The sequence below is a fragment of the Amphiprion ocellaris genome, chromosome 6 (assembly GCF_022539595.1).
Source record: "Amphiprion ocellaris isolate individual 3 ecotype Okinawa chromosome 6, ASM2253959v1, whole genome shotgun sequence".
In the NCBI taxonomy this organism is placed as follows: Eukaryota; Metazoa; Chordata; class Actinopteri; family Pomacentridae; genus Amphiprion; species Amphiprion ocellaris.
This window is the reverse complement of record NC_072771.1, coordinates 26,157,243-26,172,274: the sequence shown is the minus strand read 5'-3', so window position 1 is coordinate 26,172,274 and position 15,032 is coordinate 26,157,243. Positions and strand designations below refer to the sequence as shown.

General features: G+C 37.9%; 2 protein-coding genes across 7 annotated transcripts in view; one reads left to right on the top strand and one right to left on the bottom strand.

Moving 5' to 3' along the window:
• Positions 1–13,413, top strand: part of LOC111575567 (serine-rich adhesin for platelets-like) — a 44,276-nt gene extending 30,863 nt beyond the window's left edge. Inside the window, exons 10-20 of one of the 6 annotated variants that reach the window (XM_035953059.2) lie at positions 1,050–1,583; positions 4,098–4,186; positions 4,534–4,755; positions 5,158–5,337; positions 6,118–6,217; positions 6,907–7,038; positions 7,742–7,828; positions 8,185–8,283; positions 9,089–9,130; positions 10,511–10,543; positions 12,155–13,413. In XM_035953059.2, the coding sequence (XP_035808952.2) occupies positions 1,050–1,583; positions 4,098–4,186; positions 4,534–4,755; positions 5,158–5,337; positions 6,118–6,217; positions 6,907–7,038; positions 7,742–7,828; positions 8,185–8,283; positions 9,089–9,130; positions 10,511–10,543; positions 12,155–12,182 (1,546 nt within the window). In that variant the 3' untranslated portion in view covers positions 12,183–13,413. Of the gene's footprint in view, positions 1–1,049; positions 1,584–4,097; positions 4,187–4,533; positions 4,756–5,157; positions 5,338–6,117; positions 6,218–6,906; positions 7,039–7,741; positions 7,829–8,184; positions 8,284–9,088; positions 9,131–10,510; positions 10,551–12,154 lie in introns of all 6 variants that reach the window. The other 5 variants (XM_035953060.2, XM_035953064.2, XM_035953061.2 and 2 more) reach the window with 5 other exon arrangements.
• Positions 13,414–13,981: 568 nt separating this feature from the next.
• LOC111575565 (beta-1,3-galactosyl-O-glycosyl-glycoprotein beta-1,6-N-acetylglucosaminyltransferase-like) overlaps positions 13,982–15,032 on the bottom strand; it is a 2,512-nt gene continuing 1,461 nt past the window's right edge. The window contains exon 4 of the mRNA XM_035953065.2: positions 13,982–14,944. Coding sequence (XP_035808958.2) covers positions 14,459–14,944 — 486 coding nt within the window. The 3' untranslated portion in view covers positions 13,982–14,458. The remainder of the gene's footprint in view (positions 14,945–15,032) is intronic.

Below are 15,032 nucleotides of genomic sequence, written 5' to 3'. Positions count from 1 at the left end.
TTTGTGTGGGAGTGTATGCATATGTAATCGACAGGGCAGCAGAGAATAACAGTTGTCCATGTAGCTTCAACTTTACACTAGCAAAGAGTGCATAAGTTATTTATGTGTTTGTCTTTGTGTAATTGTTTTTTTAAATATACTATATGTAAAGAGGTTAGCACTGTCGTCTCATAGCTAAAAGATCTCTAGTTTGTGTCCCCTGCCTTCATCCTGAGTCAGCTGGGATAGGCTCCAGCCACTCCACGACCCTAATGAGGAATAAGCGCTTTATAAATAATGGATGACTGGATGTATATAAAGACCGTTTGATATCGCTGAAAATGGTTTAATATAAGTGAATAATTTTCAATAGTAAGCTGTAAAGCAAAAATCTTATTTCAATCTTTTTTGGCAGATTTAAACATTACTGCAAGAGTCCTGTGTAGTTTGTTTATCATCAAGCTTTTTCTTTACATTCAGCACTGAAAAATATACACAATATATATGCCCTTGAGCCCTAACAAATGTGTGTAATAATATGCATTTTGTCTCTCCAAAACAACAAAAACACCCCTGCAATGCTTGTTTTTATTGCAAGCGGTGCTCTTCTTCCCTGCTTTTGACAGGGTATTGCTGTGTTTTTTGGTGCATTGCTGCTACCCGTGGATTGCTAAAAATAATGGTAGAAATTTGTATCACCTGTGCGTCTGTGCATGCAGGGTGGAAGAAACAAAGCAGAACCCAAACGCTGCTCCAAAGTGCCACTAGCCATCAAAAATTCCACATTATTCTGTTAATATAACATTTAGATATTAAAGCTCACTAGTTCATTAAACAAGCTGAAGAAATTGCATCATAAAAATTCCATTTTGCAAGTCACAAAATGATCCTAATAAGAGTATACTGGGAATTTTACAGTTTGAATGTGTTTAATGCATGAATTAAAGTTGCACCCAAAAATGTTATACAGATGAATGATATGGATAAATGTCAATGTACTACATGTGTATTAAATTCTCTCTGTATTTCACTCCCTCTTCTCTGGTCCCTGATCCCTTTTACCACGAAAGAGGACACCAAGATGAGATATCGCAACTGTTATCCCACCCAACTGTTGAAAATGATGCATACCAGTGGAGAGAAAGTCAAAACGCAACTCAGGGTCAAACCCAGTATGGCTACAACTATCATCACATTGACCAAAGAACTGAAAACCAATGTACCTACCAAGCTTGCGCAGATACCAAATCCAGCAGCCACCAGAATAGCACAGATGTCTATGCTGAGTTTACCACTAATGCCGCAGCTGTACAGTACAGATCTGAGCAGTCTGAGAACTACTTTGAAGCTGGAATTACCTCCCAGTACAGCCTGGATGATGCAGGTTTCCAGTGTCAGTATGTAGCTGAAAGCCAATATGTAGCTGAATCCACACCTGAACTCCAGTACTCTCAGGATCATGCTGCAGGCCAGAGTCAGTATGAGTCCGACCATGCTCATTATCAGATTGACGGACAGCCGTTCTACCAATCAGATGTCCACTCTGAGAGAGAAGATCATGCACGGTATGTGCCGGAGGGATATGTTCACTTTCTCCTATCAAGGTGAGCTGTCACTCATGCAGACTCAGTTTTTACCGCCACTAATTTTAACGGGTTTATCAGCGTGTAACTCTTTACACGGGGATCTCATAATCTGATGACTGGCATCTGCTAAAGGTCCAAGACCTTACACAATGCTACTGCAGAAAATTGTTTTCTGTCAGTGGTCTCTAAAAACCTGAAACATGATTATAGAGGGGCTGCACAGTAGCTTGGTGGTTAGCACTTTCTCCTTGCAGTTAGAAGATCCCTGGTTTGGATCCCCGCCTTCCTGGGATCTTTCTGCATGGAGTTTGCATGTTCTCTCTGTGCAGCGTGGGTTTTCTCAGGCTTCCTCCCACAGTCCAAAAATATGCTGAGGTTAATTGGTAACTCTAAATTGTCCGTAGGTGTGAATGCGAGTGTGATTGTTTGTCTCTATGTGTAGCTCTGTGATAGACTGGTGACCTGTCCAAGGTGTCCCCTGCCTTCACCCTAAGTCAGCTGGGATAGACTCTTTTTTTATTTTTATTTTTTTATCATTTATTTCATTCACCAAAAGCAAATACAACATAAATACATATACAACAAAATATTTGAATGAAAGGGTGGCAGAAGGAAGTAAAAAACTTATAAAATCTGCGCCCTATCAACATAAAATCATTGACAAGTCACTGTCAAGTTACACTGTTGAACACAGCCATCTTTCAAGAGATTCAGCAAAAACATAAAGCAAGTTTTCCGCTACACAGCAGTGTCTTTTTTTTTTTTTTTTTTTTTTTTAAAGCAATGAAGCTTTTAGACTTTTCTTAAAAATAAAAATGGACTTGGAAGTTTTAATTTTATCATCTAGATTGTTCCACAGACTGACTCCTTGGATTGAGATACATCTTTCCTTTGGTTTTGTTCTAAACTCTGATGTTGAAAAAACCTCTGTTCCTCTTAAATTGTATCTACGTTCTCTCTTTCTGAATCTGTTTAGTAAGTTATCTGGTAATATTTTTTGGTGAGCTTTATACATAGTTTTGAGGAGGTTATATTCGACCAATTCATTAAATTTTAATGTTTCTAATTGTATAAATATTGGATTTGACTCCAGCCCCCACAACCCTAATGAGGATTAAGTGGTGTATAGAAGATGTATGGATGGTTATCAAGGTTTTCTGGCAGAGAGGCGGATCTGCACTGGTTTTCAAAAACTTGCAATACCGTTGTTCCCCACAAGAAGGCAGCACAGATCAAGTTGAAACTGATTGAGCCTTACATTTTTTCCAATCTCTGTAAGAGAGCAACCCAGAGATGTAATGTCAAACCTAAATAAGCAGGTGTAGAAGGACTGAATTTGACAATGCAACCAGATTCTAAAATTTAGAGAATATTTTCCTGATCGCAAAGGGAAAGAGGTGGGAACATGGCTATACAGAGACATGTCTGCGGTTGTTGTTTGCTGGTAACCACAGGACAGCAGGTCAATGGGTCACTGGGGTTGAGGGCTTGTTTTATGTGACAGGTTCACATGTTTTCAAGTATTTCTTAATATAATACTCATATCTGCACTTAAACAAGTCTTTCTCACTGTAAAGGAAGAGACAGGGACAACATTCATCCATCTCATTCCATAAAAAATTATTCACTCCAATCTGCAGAAAGGGCATTTGTTGTAATATGGTTCACTAAAAATCCTTTTTTTTTCTTGATCAGATGTTCAAAATCTATGTTATTCTGCAATCAATATTGTTTTTTTGTATTTACATGTGTATCTCATGTATGCGGAGCATACTGCACATGCATTTGTGTGAGTGTGCGTATGTACGGCATTTTAATTGTTCCTGTTAACAGATGCGTCATGGTGCTTGATTTGCCCCACTTTGTAATTCTGATCACCCACCCTCTCTTTGGGATACATGACCCCTCCCTGTTTTTTTCACTCTGAGTGTGTGTGTGTGTGTGTGTGTGTGGTTGCATACATACACAACAGCCCTTTCCATAATCAAGTGGTCATGTGACTTGATTGTGGAAAGAGTGGTCCAGTCACTCATGCTGGGAGAAGAGAGGATGAGGGAAAGGTAGGTGCCATAAGACAGAAATGTAGCAAAAAAAAGAGAAATTGTCCATGTCCATGTGTGTCTTTGTGTGTATAATCATGTGCACTGGTCTCTCTGTACTGCTTCTCTCTATTGTTAGCAGGCCGTATGCTAATCAGAGTCTGTTAGAGGGGCTTTGGTTGGGGGGAGGTAGCAACACTGCTCAGTATTGTTTCCTCAGCCCACACGTGCAGCCTGGGAATGAAGCACTGAGTTCGCTTCTCTCCATCTGCTTTGTCACTTCTGTAATCTTTCATGTCCACAGTCAAATGAACAGATTTCAAACTCTTCCCAGTTCAATGTCATGGGAACGGTTAGATACTTCTACTTTGTAGATGGTTGTCTTTGGCTTGTTTGTGCCAATATTGTGTGTAGTTGTGCCTCTTTTGGCAGTGCTTATAGCAATGATAGTTTATGTTTTGGATCATTATTGTATTTCTGTGCCTGTGAGCAGACACTCCCAACAGGGAGCTGGTGCAGCGGAGATGATGATGAAGACGGCCTCTAGTGAGGAAGCAGCTGACGAGGGGGACGACAGACAAGGTAAATAAACTCAAACTAAATATTTTTATTTATCATTATTTGAAGTTTTTGGAAATTTGAGTTTTGTTGGGTTTTTTTTTGGTTACACCTAAAATGTGAAAAGTTTGAGGTTTAGGCTGGATACCAGTGTTGATTTATTATTTTTGGTAGGTCTAGTATATAATTTTGTTTTTGCAGTGTAAAGAAATCTTGATTTTAGGCGGATTACTTGGATTTACTGACAAATACCTAATACAAACGGAACTCTACTCCCGTTTGTCATATAAAAACTACACTGTTCTGTCCTCTGTTATGATAAGTCTTGGGAGATGCTCACATGATAATCTACAGCAACTCTTTCTGAACAGACCCACCCTCCTCAGCAGATATATCAGGTGGATCTAATCAAAGGAGAAAGCTGGCAGCCCCACCAATGAACGTGTCACTGGACCACAGTGAGGGGTCTCTTCTCTCAGAGGACGCCCTGGACACAGAGGACGATGGTTTGGATACTGGGGATGACCTGGATGTCAACATCGATGAGATGGACACACCTGATGAGGCTGACTCACTGGAATTCAACAGACACGGTGAGACAGACACCTGGAGATACAATACTGATATGGTGACATGCAAATGGGAGACGACACACAGACACTCACCTGGAATATACACAATAAGAGAAGATATATGGCTGCAAATACTGTATTGTATGGCATTACAATTCAGAAAGAACAGCCATTGTATATTATCATCTGCAGTACGTATGCATTATTTACACATCTCACTATCAGCAGTTTTATGTGAACAATAAACCAAAAAAAAAGTGAAAATAGTTCCTGCGCCAACCTCCCGTCAAATCAGATGTGTCCCTGGATTTGTCAGCAGCTCTCTCTACACTATGTTGTCCAAAAAAATGGAAATCGAAAAGTTTATTTCATTTGTTTCGATGTCATCTTGTAAAACTTTCCTATCATTGACGACACAAACAGAAGACTCGGAGGAGTCGAATCTGGGCGCTGGAGCAGCATCCAGTGATCCTATGGCAGGCCACAGAGCAGCTGAGGAGAGCAGCGACAGTCGGCTGTGGAGGAGTGTGGTGATTGGAGAGCAGGAGCATCGCATTGATATGAAGTGCATCGAGCCATTCAAAAGAGTAATTTCTCATGGAGGTGAGGGGACACAACCGCTTAAATAATCCCTGCTGTTTCCTTCTCTTTCAATACCCCCATCCACTTGTACCTTGCTGTTTTTTTTTTCCTTTGTTTGGTCATATTTACTTGATGCATTTATGCTTCAAAACCTTTTATTTTTAAGACAAGGACAGCTGCCATTACTCAACCTACTTGAGCAATTGAAATGGTCACAGGAATGTGAATAGCCTATCCCTCAAGTATGGCAATGACCTGTAATACATCAAAGTAACTAATGAATTAAAAGGGAAAGAGTAGTATGCCAGAGTATTATTGGTAGCTGTTCTTGTCTTAATATGCATTTGAATGATGGAATTTGCAATAAATGAATTCTTGCTGATTTTTTTATAAACTGTAGCTTTTATTTCAAAAAGCCCTTGTGTGGAAACAGAAGACAAACATGGCACCTCAGTTTTGAGAGGCCTCAGTTCTGCCCTGCATTTCACCATACGGGCCTCTTTTATAGTGAATGTGAAATAGTAGGGAGGAGGGAAAATCTCACTCAGACAACTAACTTTATTTTATCCATGTGGAGGCAAAGAAAATGGCATCTCTTCTGTTAATATTTGCGCTGCTATAACTGAAGGGGTCTGGAATTAGTGGATCCACAATTATTCATTTGCTGTATATGAGGAGAATAATTGTTTGCAAATTCAAGAAGATATTTTCATACAGGATGATAGCGCAGATTTGCACATGTGCAGTGCAGGTAAGACTCAGTGTGACTGTCCTCTTTGTGTCTGTGTTTAATGCTTTCAGGTTATTATGCTGAACAGAATGCCATCATCGTGTTTGCAGCATGTTTCCTCCCAGACAGCGACTGTGACAATTACAATTATGTGATGGAAAACCTTTTCCTGTACGTAAAGTTTTATTACGTGCTCAAAATGCATGCGAACATACACAAGAAAATGTCTCGACACCTGAACATCACACCCACGTCTCACTTTAAAACCACAGGCATTCATTTTGCAGTTAAACTAAATCTGGAAAGTCATGAAAGTGGCTTTCTATTTATTTTTGAATTTTTAAAAAAATCTTTAGAATAATTATTATATATATACACAAATATACAGTTATTATCTAACATATATAAAATATAAATATTACTTATTTGTTGATCTAACTGCTCTATGCTTTAAATTGCTCTCAGGGGACAAGTAAAGTTTTTTGAATCAAATTGGATTCTTCAAATTGATATTGCCATGTGAAAGCACTAAATTGAAAGATATATATATATATATATATATATATATATATATATATATATATATATATATATATATATATATTTATTTATTTATATATATTTATATATATATATATATATATATATATATATATATATATATATATATGTATATATATATATATATATTTTTATATATATATATATATATATATATATACATATATATACATATGTATGCTGTAGCAGTAACAATACAAAGAGATCAAGATCAGAACTTTAAGTGATGTGTATTATACCACTGAATGACTTTTGTTGCAGTCTGCCATCATGTTTTTTCATTGTCTCTGTATGTGTAGGTATGTAATAAGTACATTGGAACTAATGGTGGCAGAAGATTACATGATTGTTTACCTGAATGGAGCCACTCCTCGCAGGAGGATGCCTGGTTTTACCTGGATGAAAAGGTGCTACCAAATGATAGACAGAAGGTAATATTTTCATATCATTTTATTTTATTTTATTTTATATCCTTAAATATTTCATATTTAAGAAATTCCCATTTCATGTAATGCATAATTTTGCATTGATTTGATATTCAACATTCTCCTGCAGTTTTGTTTTATTTAATCAGTGATATTTGACAAGTATTGGTGACATTTACTTTCAATAAAGGCCTGTAGCACATCTATCACCAAAAAAATATACAAACAGAAGCTAGTGTATCACTAAACACAACTTGACCATGGCCTGAATATTCTGTCTTAATTTAGTGATTCTTCAGGTTTTTTTTTAATCCCGTTATAGAAGAGGTTTATTAATTACCTATCACAGTAACATGTAGCTACACAAGTTAACTAATAACGTTTAATTTTATTGACTGTGGAAGTATGACTTCATTTTTTTCAGATAAATATTTGTACAATATTTTCAGTTCCATTATTTGGATTAGCACAGTGTGTACTGTATTAGTTCCTACCTCATTATTTGCAGATTTGATTGAGTGAGTAAGTAACAATAAGCCTACTGGTTGTAAACAGTGTCAGCCGTTGTTATTGTATTCCAGTTCTAAGTCTACTTCATGCCTTCCTGAAACTATAGCTGATAAGTATTATTGTATTCTTATAAGATGGAATAATCAGGGAAGATCTTCTAATCTTTGTTGCCTCTTCTGTCTCTCTCCTTGGTCCACAGACTAAAGAAAAACCTGAAGATGTTCATCATTGTTCATCCTTCCTGGTTCATACGGACTTTGCTGGGAATCACTAGACCCTTCATAAGGTCTCGGTGTTATAATTTACATGTAGACAGCGCAAGATGTGTATTAAATCCTCTTCAAAATTTAAAAAAATGTACAGTATTGACTCATTTATACAGATTACTGTATCTGTGAAAATCCCAGAAAAGCTTGGACAGAAATAGAATTCCTCATCAAATGACAGCGTCACACAGTATTTCAGTCTTCCTGCCTTTGGTAATCTGTAAAAATAGGAGATCTTTGTTGTTCTAAAGCTTTCATGAGTGACAGTTTGATTACATGGGATAGCCAGGAATCCATTCACATCATTACAATAGCAATTAACCTACTTAAAAAGACATCACTGAAAAAAACCTGTGTGATTTTTTTTTTTTTATAGCTCTAAGTTCAGCAGTAAGATCAAATATGTGAACAGTCTGCGGGAGCTTGGAGAAATCATCCCAATGGAGTATGTCCACATTCCACCCAGCATCATCAAGTGAGTCCGACTGTATCAGTGTTTATTTAATTTCCAAATCTGCACAGTTCTTTGTTGGCCACACGAGGTGCAAACAGCAATATCTACACTGTGGCATTTGCACTTTGTCTAAGTAACTAGTTTGTGCTTACTAGGTTACTTTGATATATGCTGAACATGAATCATGTTACATAATGAGTTAATCGTCTCTCATCCCCGAGTGTGATTTTGTTCAATTACACTCCTCTCTTGCCGTTTAAGCTGGAAATTAAAACCTATCAAGTTTGTAGAGGATTTGGGCAAACCTCAAATCGTTTCCATCTACTATTAGTAGATTCAAAAAAACATGTATTAATACAGTTGTGCTCATAAGTTTAGATACCTTGGTAAAATTTATGAAAAACTTTTTTTGTTTAGGGTTAGTGGTCAGACAAAGTTATTTATTGTCATACAATTGTATTTGCTGTGGTCATTCATGTTTTCAGTGAACAATGGTACATATTTTACAAATTCTGCCTGGATATGTAAACTTATGAGTACAGCTGTATATAGAGTTTATGTTGTGTCATATTGCTGCAAGCATAACTGATGTTTTTTCTGAATCGGCAAGATATTTTTATGTTTGTCTTGACTCTTCTATGTGTTACAGGACATGTTCAAAAATACATGCTGTCATTTCTGCTGTTACGTTACACAGACAAGTGCTTTCTTTAGCAGATCTGCTCCAGAAATATACATTGTTTAGAAATGGTGAACAATCACAGAGCAAACTTCTTTCCAAGTGCCTAAATTAGGCATGTTTGTACATCTCTCACTCTGCCCCAAGGTATGACGAGGAGAGGGCTATACACAAATTTGCATGCATGAGGTAAATCTCCTAACCTGCCTGTGCTGATCAGTTGGATATGTAAAGGTCTCTCTGAAAATCCTTCAGTGCTGTTATGAAGTTTCTCATGCTGGGACTAACCTTTGACTAACCTTTGGCTGTCTTCGTATCCAGCATAAAATGAGCCAGATATTGATTTTCTTATTTCTCTCAGTCTGTGATGTGGCTTTTCCTGTACACTAGTTAATTTTACCTCTCATGTGTGACATTTTTAGTAGAAATTTAGTTGACCTCCAGTTTATGCTCTGCAACAGATTCCACTAACCACACAGTCACTCCCAAAGCTAGGCAGGTCTGATCTTTGGAGGAATTAATGCGCAGAGAGGAACAGACTCCAAACAGGGATACACCACTAACTTTCTCTGTTCCTAGGAATCGGTGCAAAGCAAGACACAACATATTTCTGCAGTGTAAAAAATACATTGCATGGTATTGTAACTGCAGCTGACTAACTCCTAACTTCATGAGTTAACATGCGGTTTTGCAAAGAGGCAGCTGTGTGCCGCACAGTGTTGTGTGACACTACAAGAAGATTGTAACAAGTAAAATATTTTCAAATCCTACACTTGTATATAACATTTAATATTAAGGTATTACATTTCGGTTTGGTGAAGGTTAGGGAAGGACAGCCTTCATAGCAAAAAGAAAACAATATAGGCCTATGGTACAGGCAAACTGTGGAATCTAATGTCAAAGTTAGACTTTGAAGTGCCATAACAATATCACACTACTTTGTTGCTGAGAAGACATTCGTGTGCATGCTTACTGGTTGCACATTAGATAAATGTAAACATTAGAACAAATGCTGTTGTTTGCCAGTGAGGACAGTCTCTGTGGAACAGGCAAGATACAATACATGAGAGTTGATGTGTGATTGCTGCCTGGTTGGCTGTTTCAGTCCAGATCTACACTGTGGATGCTGTCGAAGGCTCAGCTCACTGGATCTGTAAAACACCCACTTGTTGATACTTTGGTGGAAAAAGAGTGGAGATGAAACTGTGGGGAAAAAAATAAACCAAACAAATTCTAGATTTGACCCAATCCATGACCTTACCTTTGTGTGTTTGAGTTGAATGCTACTGAGCATGTGTGGCATCTAAAGAGTCTTTAAATGTTTGAGGGACTAATATGGACTCTTTTGAGGAACATTATTGCACCCTATGCATTGCAAAGCATTCCTTTGACCTTGAACTCTGTCAATGCTTGTTTTCCTTTCCTTTCTATTCCTCCTTCTGTGGCAGTGTGGATACAGGCTACTAATCCCCAGCAATTGCATGTGCACTGACAATACTGTCGCCCTGTCACTTCTGAATCTCCCTTTCTAACTTTTACTCTCTGCCTTCCAAACCAATGCTAAACCAGACTGGATACAGACTTGCAGGACACGGCAGCTAAGTAAGTGGTAAGCTGTCATTCTCTATAAGTGAGTCAATTTAATAGAGAAAAACTGCTCACACCTTTAGTGGGAGAGGTTTGTCCACAAAGAACAAGGTATTGGCCCGATCAGAGTTTACCAAGAAGTGAAGAAAGAAAGATGTATGTGCAACCACTGTGCTAAATGTCTCAGTAGAGCTTGTGGAACTTTGGTAATGGGACAACAGAAACTTCTTGTAAATCGTATACTTTTCACATGACTAGCATGACTAATATGATCTTTTAATTGGTCAGCTAACTATAAACTTCTAAACTCATTTGAAGAAAAACAAGTTATCTCACATTTGCTGGGTATGAGGGATCGACCGATATGGGTCCAGTGCCAATTTGCGGTCAAGTAAGGCTGGTGACGGATATTTGGGGCCGATATACATTAAACGTAGTGTTGATGGCAGGGAACCTGTCATCAATAACTAGACTTCTTCATTAATAAGGTTGACTGTAACTAAATATGCAAAATAGAAATAGGAGTTATTAAATTTGGACGCTCTCATCTGTTTATGTGGCATTGACTGAGATTGATCCGTTTGTCTCCTGCGGTTACGTCTGCAGTTCTTCTGGTTTCTTAATCTTTCTCTGTTCTCTAACTTTTATTGCCCACTAAGGTCCAGATCTTGAAGCATTATTAAGTATTGTAATTTACGGCTGCCTTTTAAACTTTGCCAAAAGCCATTATCATAGCCTTAGCCACTGTGAGAGTAGCTAATTTTACTGGTTTGTGGCAACGGCTTGTGTTTCTTGTTCAGTTTTTACAGTCTGTGCTTGAGAGACATTTCTGAGATCACGGAGTGATTACAGAAAGAGAGGTGAGGCTGCATCAGACCTGAAGTAGCACATTTAATTGATCAATTTTCTGTCAATATTTTACAAATACCAAGTATTGGCCAAGATAATCAACCAGGTCGATAATCAGTCTATCCCTACTATATATCATAAAATTTGATAATGAAAGGAACATTTCATATTTTCACTTTGTATTTGATGCTCCTTTAGTTGCAGGGTGACAATAAAAATTGTGATTCTGTGATTGGTGATGTTTTCCATGACAAGGACTGATTTAGTAAGTAAAAATTTAGCTGCAGTATTACATAGTCTCTGTACCTGCTGCAGTGAAGTAACCTGTTTTCTGAATGACTAGTTAAGATAATGGATAAAGACAGTCGACAACCTGCTGCTCAGCAAACTCATCAATCTGAGTTTTGTTATTTGGAGAGTGCGACACCTTTAAAAAGGCTACAGTGCATCTACCTCCTAAATTAAAGAGCAGACCTGGCAACCACTGAATAAATACAGAGTTTGCAGTGCAAAGAAAACATGGTATATGGTTAGAATGTCGAAAAGATAACTCATCTGCTTTCAGTCACACCCATAGAAATATGTTCATCTGCTTATGGGAGAGCGTCAGCACTGATATGCACTTTATGACTGTAATTTACACGATAAACTGACCATTGTTTTCATTTTTCACGTCATTCCTTTTTTTAATCAAACAACAGTTTGCTTGAAACATAAATATCTTTTGCATCAGTGACATGAAAGGATTGCAATTATTTCTCTTCTTTTCTCACTCAGAGCTGACAAGGGGAACTCTGCTGTTTGACCATAATTGGCTGCCGCCTGTCTTCCTGCTGTGTTATGCTGTACTCTACCACAGCATGTGTGAATATAAAGCCAGCCTGCAGCATGACGTGTACCACACACAGGTGTTACACCAACAACTAGCAGCGGACTCAGAGAGGAAGATGCTGTGGTACAAAACATCAGGCAAGGGCTTGTTCATTGAGGAAAGTTCAAATCTGAGGGTAATGAATATACAGTAATGCTGTATTTGCAGAGCAGAAACTATCACTGTGCTGAAGGGAAGATGCTTTACTCTGTATTAGAGGACATTGCACAGCACTTAATCAAGGGCCCCATTTTGATTTCTTTTGCTTCATCTTGAATGTGAAACAGGCATTTATTCATATGGAACTGCGCCAGAGGTATCATTTAATGTCTTTGGAAGGTTTTTCCCTTACTGGCTTTCATGCATTAATAACATTCATGTGTTAATAATTTAGCCATGGTAATAATAATTGGATTTTCTAAAGCCATAGTGAGGCTCATGACTCTTTCAACATATAACCAAATACAGGTACATGCAAACAGAAGTCGCATTACATCCCTTCTGTTCACATATTAATATTTGTGTTCCCAGGATAATAGGGGTGTTATTCTGTAGCCCTGTCAATAGATTGTAATGTTAAGAGATTCTCTATTTAGACTGTAATTTTAGGTAATCAAGTTTACAGAAATATAATCCGCACAGATAAACTTTGCACTGTATAAGTTTGTACTGGCATGAGGCAAAATGGTCAGGCTGGTTTGTGAACCATTTCTTAAAATGTAGGCGGCTTCCATCACAGTGGGGTTTTACATTGTGCTACTTCTTTGTCCATCACCTCAGTCACTCCTTTAAGACATGAGTAGGCTGATCTGAGAACATCATATAAGGTAGCAAAAAAGCAGTTCTCATTAGCTGCAGTAATGTGTTGCATGCTTTCAGTTGTTACAACTGGAGAAAACTCTGACTTAACGCCACAATAAGGTTTGTCCATTTCTACATATGTATGTGCAAGAGACGGACAAAGATGACTTGGAGTGTGGTGAAGAAATTCTTTATGTGCATTGACAATGACAGAGATACAGTATAGAAAATGCACACTGTGCAGGTTGGGACATGTCTACATTTCTTTGTGGTTTCTTAAATTTGTACATGTCTGTGGCATGCATGGTATTCATTTGACGTGTAATATGTAACATGGTTTACTTCATTAAACGTGTTCCTCCCATTCTTTTTTCTTTCTTTTCATTTTTTAGAGTAGTGAATCAGTGAAAATATTTCAACCTCTTTGACACAAGTCAATGAAAATACTTTGTAATATCAAAGTGGATATAACTGAATCACTCATGAAAGGACGCCACCAACTGTTAAAACCAACCGCCTTTATTTTACTTGGACATTCTCCCAACCAATTGTTCCTTTTCAAATTACATTGTTTTCCATGTATTTTGCAATTACATGGCCAGAAATCAAACTAGCATGTGTTTTTCCATTTGAGTTTTTGAGTAGATGGATGAAATTATTAAACAGACTGCTAGACTAACAGCAACAGCTTTGGATTTTTATCATTGTAGTTTGTTTCATTGAACTGCAAATATACATAATTATCTATTCTAATTATCTGTAGTCACAGACAAATCAAATATTTTGTAGAGTAAACAGCTTTCATAACTTTGACAATTCAGTGTATAAACACAGTTGGACTAATAAATATCCCCCTCCCTCCACCCACGGTGACATTCACAGGATATACATCATAAACTATGCAAGGAAAGATGAATATAAGAATCATGTAAAAGAAAAAAAGGAAGGTGTCAGGAGGCCAGAACAATGCACCCTATTATCTCAGGCACTAACATATCAGTGATTCTCTTGTTCCAAAACTGTTATTACACATAAATACATATATACCAAAGACAAACTCCACACTGGTTATCACATTATCAGAACCTAAAACATCAACACAACTAAGGAAAGATTGCCATGTCAGTGTAACCTTGGAAACTAAGAGCATATCTAATCTTCTCCAACTTAATAACTAACAGCATATCCTTAAAAAGTTGTGTACATGGTGGATGATTACAATCTTTATACAAGTAAAATATACTGTCTGCCCACCGTTGAGTGAATTGAATAATTGTCTTTTTACACTGCAGTTTTGTGTTGGGAAACATTGGTTCCTGCTACTTTGGCATGCACCACCCACTTAAACATTGTTACGGGCCAAGCACCCCCTTCCCTGACTCATTCTGAGTTGACACAAAAATCTCCACCTAATGTAACTCAGCCAGCACCTTTTGTCTCAGATATTTCTCCAAGCAGTAGATGGCAATGGGATCTGTGTCGATGTCGAACTTGTTGGCAAAGAGGTGATGCTGAGCAATGATCCATCGCAGGTCTCCAGCACCATACACACATATTTCCCTCACATGGTTACCATGACATTCTGAATACACTGCATCCAGGGAATCCTGAGGACCCTCATGGCCCTGCCACTTCACCAGTCGAGCAACTGCATTCATATCTGTCATGTCGTATTTACGATTTGGCCTCGTTGAGCCAGGAACACCAGGGATTCGTTGAATGGTTGCCCAGAGAAACTCATCAGGACTGTAGGTGTCTTTGGCCCACTCTATCAATGTCTGTATTCGATCATCTTCCAACACACTGCGGATGTAACCTCGACTGACCACAATGTAGGCATTTCCTGAGAAAATGGGCAGGTTGAAGGGTGGTGGCTCCTTTTGCTTTCCTATCCCCTGAGAAAGTTGACGTAGTACATTATTATGATGGTGGCAGTCAATGAGGTCAGTCCTAACAGGACATTTCTACAATGTCAAAGGTACT